Raw genomic sequence first — 15,735 nt, 5'->3', positions numbered from 1 at the left:
ATCCTTGGTGAGGTGCAATTCAAAATGACTCCTGAAAAGACTTTGACGTCACTGCAAGAGACTTGCTGTGTAAACGGATATTCTGCACTGTTGTTCCTACACAGAGCAGTGCGTCATTTTCCTGAGTGTCTGAATGCAAGTCTGTGCAGATGAAAGCCAAGCAGGTGGTGAATGCTCAGATCTCTCCGTTACACACACATGAAATGTAATGGAAGGCTGATTATTGAAGCTGACATTGAAAGTTGAGAGTAAAAAACATGAAAACATTCCTTTTTTTTTTTTTTTTTTAAATGATAACTTTGGTTGTGATAGTTATGACAAAAATGTGCCCTTAAAGCTGAATTTAAAATTGTGTCGGGGGTAACAGGGTATATTAAAGTCTGTGTAAGAGAAAACATTGCTTTCTTCAAAGTGTTTTAAAACTCTTGGGGCTACTTCAGTTAGCTGCTTGTGTTTTCTTCAGTGTGTTTCCAGTGTCTAAGAGATTGCTGAGAGCTCTGACAACATTTGGGATACAGAATAAGGATTTACGTCCAATAATGTTACATGTGGTTAAAAAAAAAATTGCCAGCAAAGTTATTGAGAATTATCCAGGAAGTTTGATCCTTTTAAATCAATTCAGCTTTATTTGTATCACGCCAATTCAAAATGTCATCTCAGGGTACTTTGCATACAATCACTTTGAGCCAAAACATTGTCATCTGTATTCATACAAGGAGATTCATAATAAATTATGACCGAGTTAAGGAAATCCAACTGATTGCATTGAATCCTGACTTGGATTCAATCCCCATCCAGAGCATGCACAAGGTGGAGAGCGACAGTAGCACGAGAAAAAACTCCCTTAACAGGAAGGAAAAGCCTCTGGCCAAACCCAGCTAAAGGAGGGAAGCCATCTGCTGATGCTCTTTTACTTCATGTAGCTCAGTTGAATCGGCTCCTTTCATTGCTGATTCCATTAAAAGTTGCATGGCTCGCATCTGTCTCATCTCTTCTTTCAACTTTTATCCCTTTTCCTTCCTCTTTTCTTGGACACTAGCTTTCAAGTAAATCCACATCTGTATGCAATAAATGCATCTACGGTATAGTGATTAGATCTTAAATGACCTCTGTTTACATCTTCTCAGTATGTATGTCAGTGCGTTTACATGTGAGTTTTATTCCCACTTTAATTTAAAGTTAATTTCACTTTAAACTGATGAAAAAAAGACCATGTAAACACTTAATTCTGAATGCAAATTTCTATTCGGAATTAAACTTAATTCCAATGTAAGTGGCTGGTTTGTTCACATTTTAATTCCAAACTATTCCTCTCTCATGTCAACCTTTGTTCCGCTCTAAGTTAATTCTGGTCATTCTGCACATGCTCCTGTCCTGATGACGCGTGTTGTTTTGCCTCCCGTGTTCGGTGGTCTATTTTTCTTCTCCTTCTCAGTTGCTGCAAAAAGTGAAGTAGTATGCTCCTGTTGAGCTGCTACTTCAAATTTGTAATGAAAAATAAAAAATAAAAAAAAGCGGCGAAACCGGTACTCATTATGTAGTTTTTACAAGTTATGACTGAAAAGACGAGAAGCAGGGAGCGAACTTTGTTTATTTCCGGTCTACGTCACGTGCACCCTCTGTCCCAACCCGCCGCTCTAAAGAGGAATTAAGTGAGGACGTGTTTCATGTAAACCTCCATTCAGACTTATTATTTTCATGTAAACTTGTAGGAGAATATGTTAATTCCGAATTATTGAATTCGGAATTGTTAATTCCGAATTAAAAAAACATCATGTAACCGTAGCCAATGTGCTTCTGCTGAGCATCTCTGCTATTACAGCTCCTCTCTGGTCTAAAAATATTGTTTTACTCTAACAGCAAATCGGCTTTGTCTTACATATGCACATGAATGCATAGAACCAAAACAAAAAGAAAAACCCACATTTCAGAAAGGTCATAGGTCATTAAGGCTCAATGGGTGCTCATCTGCTGTGACCAACAGATAATGAAGCTGTATGATTTTGTGTTTGGGGAAATACACCAGACTTGGAATCCTGCTGAAACAAAATCTTTTTATCTTCAGTTGAGTGCTCAAAGATGCTGCATGCAACAGCTAAATTAGTAGGAAAACCAAATCCAATTTTCTTTCCACCAAGTTTTTTATTTTGGCACACAGATCATTTTCAGAATCAATTTCAATAAGTTTAATACGAATTGCTTTTCTAGCAAAGAAACACCTGTTAAGACATTTTTAGCAAAAACTACATCTGAAGGCTGCAGAAAACAAACTGCATCCTTACAAAAACAACTTTTCTGACTCTAAGAGTATATATTAATTAACTTGTTTCACCTTCCTTTAAAAGGATGTCCATTAAAACAACAAAAATCTAACAGATATTAGAGAATAACAATATATTAAGAGATGTATAGTAAGTAAAAATAACTTCAAATGATACTTTAAAACTAAATGTTTGTGGCTGTTGACTACTGTTCTAGCACTGAATAGAAAAACATGTCATGATGTGTTTTGTCTGCATGAGGATGAGGGTTAAATACCTTGTATGTGTAACAAATTCAAAAATAGCTTTACCAAGATACAGATAAGATAAACTTTTTATATAGCGCTTTTTATAGACACAAGGTCACAAAGTGCTTCACAACAATAAAAACATAAAAAACCTGTAATGTCTGGGAAAAAAAACAACAGTATGAATAGACAGCAGTATCACTGAGTCTTTTTGGAGCTAAAATGCTTGCCTGAACAAATGTGTTTTTAAGAGGTTTTAAAAAGTATCTACTGGATCCAGAGAGTGCAGATCCTGGCGAAGCTCATTCCAGGTGCCTTCTGGAAAATTAAGTTGTACAGAAAGTGTTTTCCCTTTTCGAAAATCAAGTTTTGTCACTTTGCTTGATGGCCTAATCACACTAACATACACTACACTAAAATACACACTAAATACACACTACACACTAACATCTACATGTCCCACCATCCTACTGTTCTTCTCATAGAAAATATGCACTGCAAAATGTGTGGTGCTGTAGGATAATTTCATCCATGCTTACAGTTTACAAAAGTTTGGATAAAATTCATACCGTCAGTACAAACCTGTCTGTTCCAGCTTTTTGTTACCCTCACCGACAAATCCGGCTTGGCAGTATGACTCAACATCCAGACTTTTATATCATTTTCAGACATTGCTTGGCGATTTTCATCAGTGTATAATTTAGGTACATATAAATATCAGGAAACCCAAACATTTACAAAGGTGATAAGTCACAGAGCTCTCTGTTGGGACCAACAGCTTTTAATTTAAGATTACTTTCAGTTTTTATACTCTAGGTCCCACAAGTAGTGGCAGAAGCCATATATAATGTTTTGCTGCTTAGGGAAACACAGCTCCATACCCACTATATCCCTTAAACTTAGTTTAACCCATGAGTTCTCTGGTGGGCGTAGAGCAGATGCAGCTTTTTAACTAACTTTCAGATTAGGTTTTGACACTGTCACTCACATGAAATCTACAGCCATGGAATGGACTTTGAGATGCCCAAACATAAAAAAAACCGAATGGAGCTGTTCAAGGGGTCTTATATGACCTTAAGAAGCTACTAGGTCACACTTTAGCAGTAACTTACAAAAGGAAAATTGGCCACGACTGAAAAAGAAATCTCATGTGGAGCCTCTCGAACTTCTCACGGACCTAATTGATTTTAATCTTATCCCTGCTAGTCTTTTTTAGGTAAATAATATGATTTATAAAGTAGTGGAAAATTTTAAATGTTGCTTGCTCTGACAGATACTGTTTCACATTTGTATCTGTAGTTGTCTTGGATTTCAAAACAAACAGCTCACAAAATAAAGGAAAGATTTCATCATGCAGAGATAAAGAAATGCTGCACATTCTAGTAAGATCTCCATTATTTTCACATTGGAAATAGCTGTTTAAGACATATTACATAACTTTTTTTGTCTTAAAACTGTTCGATGACACAGTGACATCTACCATGTGCATTTCTACAGTCGCTGCAAACCAGCAGCGTCGCTAGGCTGAGAAATCGCACTATACGACTTTTACATCCGGGACGCAATGTAACGTTTTGCTTAACGGTATAATAAGGAACTGGCTGTTTTGAACATACAACATCACAGATTCAGCAAAGAAACGCAAGAAGATTAAAAGAGTGAAAGGGACAAAACAAAAATCATCGTAAGATCATCTTTTGCTGGCTGGAGAGAGCTAACAGGTCAGGTAGGATGCTAGTTGGATGGCGAGTTAGCCGTCGACAGGGGGGCGCATGACAGGGAAAATGGAAAAAGGTCTGTGGTGTGTCTTTAAGGATTGTTAAGGAAAAAGTTTATTCACTGCATTATTTTTGATCTTTTTGAGTTGTAAAAGTCACTGTTGGCAAATTTACACCCACTATCTCATGACCTTTTTTTTCCCTAAAAGCACCAAAACGAGCTCCATAATTCAGTTAGTGACACTTTACTTCATTAACACAAGCAAAAGAATTTAGAGCTCCCTACATACCGGCCAAAACCCTCAGTAACATTTGGCTTTAGAGTGCAATGGTCAAGTGTTTTATTGGGATCCGGTCCTACATCAAAAGACTCCACAGTAATTGCAGCTATTTATCAGCTCCTTCTCTAATTAGCAACATGGGACCTAGAAATACACGCTAATCTTCAATGATGATGTTGGACTTATTTATTTATTTGGAGACATACTAATTCCATACTAAGTCCAATTTTCATATGGAAGCTCTGAAACTGGCAGAAATAACTCACTCATTCATTCATTGTCTATACAATTTATTCCAAATCAGAGTTTCAGGAGAGCTGGACCGTTTCCCAGTAATTCGAACGCAAAAGGCAGGGTACACACTGGACAGGTCACCCGTCTATTACAGGGCCAGAAGAAGCAACTCGTGAACAATAATTCATAAGGCTGTTAGCAGGACATGTGCAGCTTAGTCTCAGTCCTGTTTTTTGAGGTTGATATTCTGATCTGATGTAATAATCTAAACTTAATTATTTCAGAAACTCAGGATCATCAGAAACGGTGGTTTATTACCGCCTCTAGGATATACTGTAACGCATTACCATCTCTGTGTTGTTGTACCTTATTGTATGGTTTTGTTTTTTATATACAAATAGCAAAGACTAATGTAAATAAGATACTAATGGCGATGGGAAAGGATTTAATCCACTGGTTTTAACAGATGAATGCATGTTTTTAAACAAAAAAAAAAAAAAAAAAATCACTTAAAGAGCTGTGTTGGTGGTTTAGCATGATAGCAGTGTCTCGAGAGAGAGAGAGAGAGAGAGAGAGAGAGAGAGAGAGAGAGAGAGAAGAGAGAGAGAGAGAGAGAGCTGACATCTGGTCAGAGGTCAAAAGTTAGGGATTCCGACCACATGTATAAACAAGCGAATGCTGTCTACCTAAACCTAAATACACTTCATGGAGCAGAAAGAAAAGGGAAGCCTAAGTTTCATGCTACTCTGAAAAATGAACACATCTGTGCACTCAGACATGCAGAAATGCATACACACATGAACACAAGTAGCCACACACAGCGCTGAAACATCTATGGGTTTTTTTTTTTCACCTAAAAGACCAAAAAGTTTGCTCAGACCGACACATTTGTTTTTATAGTTTTACCAGTGGAAGCAGATTGATACAAATACGCTGTTTGCACCCACAGTTTGATTAACCATGGGCTAACACACACTTTTAGCAGTGTGTTTTAATGCAGGCATATCATGAGACATGGGTCAACTGAGATGAGAGCACACAGAGTTCGCAAACTGCAAACAAAACATTGATTTTGGGAGGCAACAAAAACATCTGAGGCAAATATCGCAAAATCTAAACAATTACAATTACAACTAATGGGTGTGATTAGTGCAAAACTGCTGTTTCTGATGTAATCATATTTTTAAAGTGTGCTTAGTGACTATGGGTACATTTATTTGATCCGTTGCAGCTCATATATCAACACAGCAAGATTTTTTTTGTTTGTTTGTTTTTAATGGTTTTAAAAATGTTTTATCCACATTTTTATGTATATAATGTTTCCAGATAACAACATAATAACATACTTGTGAAAACGTATTGAGGAGAGAGACATAATATGACTGTCAACTACCATCTTTGCTTTTACTTTCCCCCCATATTTCTATGCACAATTCCTTCACCCTTTTCCAGATGATTACCTGGTTAAACATTTCTGCACATTCTAATCAGAAACAGAAAAATGCAGTTTTTATACAAGATGAGGGTTTTTAATCACATTTGGAAATGGTTCTTTTGGCTTTAGTCAGTAAAGAAGTTTAGCAAAACACTGACAAGGTGCAGAATCTGCATGTAAAGTAGTTCTGCAAAGCCTCTGGGAATGTGGCCACACTCTTCTATAGCATATATTTAAAGTTTCTGTGTTTTTGGACAATGTTCCACTGCATTGTTCCTGAACTGACCTCCAGTAATGACAATAGTGGGCAGAAGCTCATCTGATACAACAGTGACTGAGGAAACGCGAAGGGAAAAACCAAACCAGACACTCACTGCTGCATCCCTCTGTGTGTGTGTGTGTGTGTGTGTATGTGTGTGCGCTCCTATTCTTCCTGAACTCTGGGTGTAGTGTGTTTGCAATAATGCTGCTTCCTGTTGACCAGATTAATGGGTTAATATTGGATATAATCCTCCCATTGTGAAAGCCTTGGAGACCTGGCAACCAGACTGAGAACTGGTCATGACCCTTGCAAACACAGATCTTCACAGTCACGTTCTTAAAATGAGAACACCCATTACTCACAACTCAAGTGTTATTTTTCTTCTCCTGTTTATCAGCTTTATCTGTTATAATAATTCTGTGTTTTTTGTGTGTCCAATTTATTTCCTAGACTTGGGAATACAGTCACTCGAATATAAAGAAGGGATTTTTAACAAATGTTAATCTAAATTATGATCCAGACTAACTTGTTTTGGGGATTAAAAACAGGAATTTATAATCACACTAAACCAGAAGAGCCTATGCAACACAAAAAAGTTTTTAAACACTGATTGATATTTACATTTTGGCTTTTTTATTTCTTAATTTTTTGACTCATTTATTTTTTAGGCAATTACAAAACTATCATTACAACAGAAAAGAAGCAAACTGTAGGTGTGCAGAAATGCAAAATGTAAAAAACTGTATCTAATTATGTTCATGTTTACAGTATTTAATAAGTACGGTATGCAACATTGGCATGGAAAGAATAAGTTAAAATACACCAAACAAATTCATGGCAATAATGAAATAAGGTAAAGAAGTGTGTGTTCTTCAGCTTACATCCACTTGTTTTGAATAAGTATCCTCATGTTTAGTAACTTAAAGCTTGTTTCCTCACAATTTAACTAAGAAACTGCCAAATTTTCTTTTTTAAAATGAATATAACTTTAGAAATATGATGCTATTAGTGAATTAAAACACTACAATAAGGCCAAAATTATAGCAATCTTTGTGTTAGATGCGTTTATTTCAGTAATCACATCTAAGTACACCTTAACTTATAGCAGCATTATCTCTCTCTCTCTCTCTCTCTCTCTCTCTCTCTCTCTCTCTCTCTCTCTCTCTCTCTCTCTCTCTCTCTCTCTCTCTCTCTCTCTCTCTCTCTCTCTCTATATAGATATATATAGATATATATATCTATATATATATATGTATAGATATACTTATATATTTAAATAATCCAATTATATAAAAACTAATGAAGAGGGAAAATCTGTCACTTAGTTTTGTTTTTTTAATCACAATTACAACAAAAGTAACTTCCTTATGTAGAACTTTCTGTCCTTCCCAAAGCTTTACATGTTTTAACCAATAATTTTCTCTTACGTTTAGTCATCTCCAAATTAACTGTTTGATTTCTACATTGTGCACAGTATTACAGTTTCACACAGTACCATCACTGTGAATATGTGCTGTGGAAAGCTTGTTATGTACACGCAAAGACTCCTCCCTAAAATCCTCTGTAGGTCTTAAGGACCACTAAACACAAACACCCCCTCCTCCCACGGAGTGGATTTATTTTGTCAGTGTGTATTAGGCAGATAGAGTCCAGGATCTGAGCTGTCTGTATGTATGTGTGTGTGTGTGTTTAATGCATGTGTTACTGTTAGCAATGCTTAATGCCGTGGTTGGTTTTACTTACTGCTTGTTGAGGACAGAGGACTGTAATCAGACCTGCAGAGAAGGTGAAAGAGAATAGAAAAAGAGACAATCAAGAGAGGCAATGTGGGCAGGTGGGGGGGGGGGGGGGGTATGGAAAGGGACAAGAAACAGAGAAAGAGAGACAAAGGTTTATGTTACAGTATGAAGTGCAGTCTACATGATTTACAGGATGACACACTCCTATTTCAAATGAAGTGCTGACATCTGGCTAAACAGTAGAAGAGGTCCAGCTGGAAAGGTCACAAAAATGCACACAGACATTGCACAGCGGTTTCTGTCTGAAAAGGATATAACACTGGCATACTTACTCAAATACTTTTGCTACACTCAATTACTCTTACTTTACAGCAACATTTCTACTTTATGCTACCACATATTTCTACTAAGATCTCGTTACGTATACTCAACAGTATCAATATATGTAAAAATACCAGTTTTTAGCATCTAAACAAGGATGAATTTCTAAACCAACAATTACACAAACTGTAAAGTGCTGCAGTAATAACAAATCAACAATAATACACATTCTTTTGGAATCACTGTGTCTTTATTACAGAGAAGAGGTCTACTGTTACTTAGAGGAAAATGCAGCACATTAATTTGTAGCGACTCATCAAGTCATGTTTACTTTGAAAATTAGGTAACCGAGATGGAAAAAAATGTTAATGACTGAGTCCTGTGTCCTGATGTAATGCTGAACAGAATGTAATTGGAATTTCCACAGACAACAAAAGCAAACATTATGGGAAGTTTAACTGACAGAAAACTAATTTTAAAAAAGATGACACATTGATAAAAATGACAAAGTGTAAGATATATATACATAAAAACTAAATATTAAAGAAAGTAAAGAAATTTATTTTTGGTGCATTATTTCTTTGTTTTAACCATTCTTCTTGGCAATAAATCTAATACTGGTGGAAAGCACATTTATTTAAATGGTTCCACATTTGTAAGGAATGCACTGTTTATACATGCATAAATCAAAAGTTGTACTTTTAGTCATTTCCTTATTGTAATACATCAGGCTGACTCTTCCTTACTGGATCCTGATTCCTCCCCATGTCCACATAAACTGTCATTCAGAGACAGTTTCTGATCTAAGTCTCCCATCTTGTAGGCGGTAGGGGCAGAATTAGATTCCCACTAATCTGATCTCCTAGGATCAGACTAACTCTAACAAGTTATGTAATTATGCAATTTCACATGCACGACAGATACATAGAGTCAAACATAGACCGATTGAGGATCAAACCAGCATCCTACATGTGATAATTCCAGGAACCATCTGTGAAACCTCTGCTCCACAACTATACAACCTGAAAATATTAGTCTCACAGGAATCAGCTGACAACCACAGAACACTGTCCCTCCACACACACACACACACACACACACACACACACACACACACACACACACACACACACACACACACACACACCCTCCCTGTGACTCCATATCTATACTAATAAGGCCTCTGGAGCTGCAGGAAACAGGAGAAGAGAGTCTGTTTCCTGGAGCAGGAGGTTATCAATCTAACTAATGGGAATTAGTGGTGCAGAGAAGGGACTCATTGAGAGTGACGAGAGAAGTGGAGGTGAGGCCAGAAAGGTAAGACGGGGTGCTGCGGGGGAGGGAAATATAGGCTGACAGAGTGGAGACAAAAAAAATAAAAGAAACAAATACAGAAAGATTATAAACAACTGGAAAGTTCCAGCAAAAGGAAGGACACCATAAAGATCATAAACCTGTCCCTGCATGCACAAAGGAAATTAACAAAACTTGGGGGAAAAAAAAAAAGGGGGGGGGGGGGGGAAGAATGTTCTTCTGAAGGTTTATAACTCTTCAGAGTTGAGTTGGGATTGAGGTAGTGTGTGCAGTTTTGGGTCCATTTGATGGCTCCCTTGGGTGTGAGTATTTGGCAGGACTTCTCCAGCAGTGTCTCGTCTGCCGTTCTCAGTCTGGAAGCTGCCTTGCTTCATCTCAGTCCAAAGACAATAAACACAAAGTGAAGCGCAGACAGGCAGCTTGTCTAAATGGCTTGTTTGACTGATGGAAGATGAACAGATTCAGGTGACTATTGTCTGATAAAGGTGGGGAAGCAGGGAGTGAGCGATGAGAAGAAGTGGGACAATGGGAAAAAAAACAAAGATGAAGAAACTAAGGTGTAAGTTGGTTTTTTATAAATGAATATATTTTTGTATAAAGTAATACATCTTGCCTATGAATGTTTGAAACAATGACTCGTTGGCATTTTATGCACCTTCACATCTGCAGACCTCATCTTTGTCTCTTCCATCTCCACATAAACACAACGGTATCCTTAAAATACTTCCACTTGGATTAATTTGTAACCAGACTATTTCAGAACAAGCTGAAGACACATCACTGATGTGTTACTATCAAGGTAAAACCAACTAAATGTTTTCTTCTTTCATACTTTACTTTCTGGGTTTTGCTCCTGACTGCGAGGACAGCTCACCTGACAGTTTGAGATATACTACTTAGATTGAAAAGAGGTCAATTTCCAAAATCCCATTTGAGAAGCTAAGTCGTGTTAGGCATTTAATGGACCATTGCGCAGCCATCAGCAACTATAAGGTGTCACATTAGAGCAGCAAAATATCAGGCTGAATCAAAAAGAGCCAAACCTGAGGCTGGAGTTGGACGACTTTCACATGCATGGCCAATCGAGTTTTCATTAGCTGATAGAAAACTGGATAAATGAACATATCAGTTCTAATTATCCTGCAGTTATTATTAAGAGTACTTTATTACCGTTTCACTGCCAGTGACATGAGCGCTTCCATTTCAGTCTAAATTATCATGAAGATCTGCAAAGTTCTGTAGACCCAGTGAGCATCATGTGTAAAGTAAGCAGACTGGTGATGATCTGATTATCAACGTAACAGACCTCTGCTGTCTTTTGAATCCAATATTAACATTAGAATGCTCTGAATATATAGACTTCAGGAACTACATGTGCACCTTAATTGCATTTTTTCCCTCTAAACTACAATGCATGATTTTCACTGGTATCCAACATGTTCTCTCTGCTGTCAGACTCAACATGACTTCTTTCAGGGTTATTATTATTACTAGCAGGCGACTGGCTCATCTACTAAGGCAACAGAGCACTTGCTATATTGTCTTACAACACAGGATTTTGTCAAATATTTAATCTTCAAATACCATTTGTAAAATATTCTGTGACTGATGATGTGACACCTCTCCTAGCAACACTGATAACATGACATATCTTCAGCAGCCAGTCCTGTCTTTGTCTTCTTTTGTGTTTTTCAACCTGAGCCTTTTGGATGTCCCTGCAAGTGAACACTGGCTCGTGTTTTCCTTTCAAAACACTGTTAAATCTCACCTTGTGAATGTGAATATCGGACCTTAGAAAGTCAGATGCTTTTATTGGCTACCTTTATGCGAGAAGGGTAATCTGGTAATGCAAACCTGATAAGTGTGCAGGCACATATTTAGGAAGTAAAATATACCTATTGAGCATATTAGGGGCATGATGACAATCAAAGTAGTCTTTTCTCCTAAACAGAATACCTGCCAAAGACTAAAGTGACCCAGCAAGATTGCTCTGAAACTCTATTAGCTACTCTGACAGGTGAAACCGAGCAGAAGCCTTTCGAGCAACTCGTAGAGCTTTCTATCTCAGGAAAAGCAGAGCAGTGCAGACTCTGATCTTACCCCTCATGCGACACAAAACATTGTTTAATCAAAAGAGGAAACCTGGAAATGAGCTTGTTCCACATCGCATGACAAGGACACAGAATCTGCTCTCTTTGGTCAGTATATCATTACACTAAAATATGCTTTATTAACATAGCAAACAGTTATATCAGTTGATTAAATTAGTATATAGAGGGGATCTCTTGGGCTAGTGTCCTGCAGGTTTCAGATTAACTTAAATGTGGTGTGTTTCAGCATAGAAGCATTTAAAACTTGTAGGATGGTAGCCTAAGAGGACCAGAGTTGATTTTTTTTTTAAATTGATATAGTGTGTAACACTTTTAAAAGAAAAAAAAAAATCACAATTGACTGCACAAATTTAGCACAAATCACAATCCAGCAGTCTCTGATAGCAAATGTACATTGAAACATACTCAATAACAGATGCTGTGGGATTAATGCACTGATTGGCTAATTCAAATCACTGTGATGACGTGATATCAAGATAATATTGCAATATTATCTAGAGATTTACTGTGTAAGCAGAGGATGGGGTGTTTGACAGGTTTCATCAGAGGCAGTCTGAAACAGAGGATAGTGGGAGTGGGAGTTGAACAAGATGTGGGGTGAAGGAGAGAAGTAGGAGTGTGTGTGTGTCCCTCCACACAGATTCAAAGGTTCTTTCACACATGTTATGAAGTTTGGTTCCAGTTCATGGCTAATGACACAGCCTCATCCCAGGTGGCTTGGACAAGAACAGCACTGATACACCAAATGTTATGAGCAAATAAAGTTTTTTTTTCACATGTTTAGTCCTTGTGTTTCTCTGCACTATTGGTTTTGTTTGTCTGCTTTGAATCTTTTCTTTTTGGAGTTCATATCTTAAAATGATTGGGTAAAAAAAAAAAAACTTATTTTAGCACTATTTAGCAGAAAAGGTTGTAAGTGATAAATAAAATTTCTATGCAGCAAAAGATCTAAAGTTGCAATTTAGTGCTGAAAAGTATAACAATGAATGGAAATTAAGGACTAGGATACTGACACAATTAGTTCCACAGGTTTTATCAGTGCAGTCTGTGAAAAAATGCAATGTTATGATGTTAAGTACTCGCAATAATACCATTTGAACTGATTCCATTTTTGATAATGGACTGAAGAGAATAATTAGTACTTATTATAATGTGATTCTTAAATTGCTTTTAACCCTTTAGCAGGTCATTGCTTTTCTGAAATCTCCAAAAGGAATTTAAGGATAGGGTAACCTTTAAGAAAAATCTATAATCCAACTCCAATCATACATTCTACTATATGTAAATATTTCTCCCACCATAGTGTAGAAATAAATCTCAGTGTCAAAACAAATGTGCTTATGTTGTCTGATGTTGCAGGCTGAGTTTGTGGCCATTCTCCTCACTGGAAACACAATTATTATTAGCAAAGCAGCTGTGCGGAGCTTTCTACAACAAACACATGTGTAAATAATCTGTACTGACACCAAAAAGTGAAACTATCATACAGACATGCAGGAAGTCCTTCACTACTACAGTACAACACAACATCCAACATTGACGTACCACTGGCGAAACCCAGGCACATCTTTGTTTACTGGCTGAAATAGAGTGAACAAGAGTCATTTAACTGTTTGCTATCAAAACATCCTTGAGTTACTATATTAGTTTTATATACATAAATATTTTTTTAAAAAAAACAAAAAACAGTTGATTAAGAATTATGATTGAATGACACATTGAGGAAATCCAAGTGCATTATGATAAGAGTCTGGAGTAGTACAACTCTGGGATAAGTCTCTCTTGCTGTATAATTTTAAACAACATAAATTTACATAAGATTTATTGCTAAATTCGTACATGGGTATGTCCATTGCTTTTCTGTGAAAGCCTTAATGCAACACATTAGATTTGGACTCGTTTTAAGACTTGCAAATGATAATCTATGTTTCCAATACAATAAAAAGATAATGGGTAAAATGAGCAAGGGGCTGACGGAGAATGAAAGTAAGCAACCATATCGGTCATTTTTGAGCCCCTTAATTAACTTAAATGTCATTTCTGCTTCACTTACCCTCCAGTCTCAGCTCCTGAATCCACGCAGTCATCGTCTGCAAAGATTTTCTCCATCTCAAACTGTCGCCTGCCAAACATTTAACTGCATCGTTTCCAAGCTCTAATATTACCAATAAAACAAGGCATTAAAACCCAGCAACACAAACTTCGAGGTCGAGCAGAATCTGAATTCAGCGGGCTCTGTGAATCCCCAACTGAGCTGCGGAGTTTTAACAAGCTGAAGCAACAGGCGACTGACGATTGACACGATGCCTTCCATGACTGTCGGAAATCTGACTACCCGCCCGGCCAATCACAGCGAATGAGTTTTGCAGTGGAATGTGAACTGCGTCGCAATACTTTTTAGACAGTGTTTTATTAAACTGGATTATTCATAAGTATTTCTGTTTTCTCTTAAACTATATATCTATCACTGCAGTTGTATAAAGACTGAATTAGTTTAAAAAACAAAACATAACATAACAATAACAAGTAGACAAGAAATGGTCACACGGATAACCTGACTCCAATTGATTGCTAAATGGACCAAGGTACGTTTTATCAGCCTGTTTCCTGGATGGCAGCAGCAGAAACAAAAATAAAAGAATAATGGTTTAAAATAACAAAAGACTCCAAAGTTACGACAAAAGAAAACTCATCGACCAAAAAGCAAGATAACGTCACGTCAATGAAATACATATATAACTGTCATTTCCATAAATTTCCATAGATTTACCATAAATAAATAAATAAATAAGATAGAGAAAAATAAATGACACGAACGCTCTTATGCATGGCATAATTTCAGCGTGTTGGGTTAGGAAATGAAAGGGAATGCATGGATGGTGATTTTTCCGAGCAGAACTTGAGGGTAACATGAAGCAGAGTACTGCTGTGGCTCCATCAGCAGATGGAATGAGGTAATGCAACATGTCTGCCCATCAGACTAAACACTGGCTTTTAGTGTAATCAAATTTCTGCACTGCAGACAATGAGGTTTCTGTTTGTACAATGAACCACATACCAGCTGGAAGACCTGCAGCTTGACTTCCTGTTTGCTGACCTGCATCGAAGCAATTCAGAGAAACGTTATGTAATTTATACAACTGGAAATCTGCTTTATATGTTGTAAAATGAACGTGAGAACAAGATGATCCACTTGAAGTGGCGTGTTTATATTACGTTAGTAAGTAAAAAGCTGCCTTGAGGATTGCGTATGTTAATTATTTGAACAGAGTAAAAATGGCTTTCTGACATAAAATTCATACAGAAATACATGTTGTCTGGACTATTAAAGAGCTGAAATACGTAGTGTAAAAACTGGGGCCTCTATGAAACCCGGCATTTAGAAAGTTCATTATTATGATTTTATTTTACTACTAACATCCAACAGGTACTACTACATATAAAAAACCAAAACGTTTGGTATACTTGCAATGAAAAAACAAATTTTTCTTTGTTAAATTGGAAAAAATTAAAGATAAATAAGTAAATTAACAATACAAACAAACAAAAAATAATAAAACATAATCAATAGATTTAATATTTTCAGTAATTCCTTTATGGGATCATTTTTAAGCAAACTCCTCAAAAACATTTCTCATCCTTTTTTACAGAACGTATGTGTAACTTTATTAGCCCTTTCCTAAGTTTGTAGTAGGTGGAACAAAGCAGAGCCATTTACTTAAAAAAATGTTTTGAAGTACGTTGTTTGCTTTTAATATCAATCACGTGAAACTCTTTTACTTTTATTTTTTTTTTTTTTTTTAATTCTTTA

At 36.7% G+C, this 15,735-nt stretch overlaps 1 protein-coding gene across 1 annotated transcript in view; it reads right to left on the bottom strand.

Annotated features, from left to right (window-relative positions):
• Nucleotides 1-14,033, bottom strand: part of fam124a (family with sequence similarity 124 member A) — a gene marked incomplete at both ends in the record, with an annotated part of 29,886 nt that extends 15,853 nt beyond the window's left edge. Inside the window, 2 exons of the mRNA XM_079254592.1 lie at nt 8,183-8,214; nt 13,978-14,033. Coding sequence (XP_079110718.1) covers nt 8,183-8,214; nt 13,978-14,033 — 88 coding nt within the window. The remainder of the gene's footprint in view (nt 1-8,182; nt 8,215-13,977) is intronic.
• Nucleotides 14,034-15,735: the final 1,702 nt, after the last annotated feature.

This window comes from Telmatherina bonti (assembly GCF_933228915.1).
Source record: "Telmatherina bonti genome assembly, chromosome: 15".
NCBI lineage: Eukaryota > Metazoa > Chordata > Actinopteri > Atheriniformes > Telmatherinidae > Telmatherina > Telmatherina bonti.
This window is presented reverse-complemented; position numbering and strand designations above follow the sequence as displayed.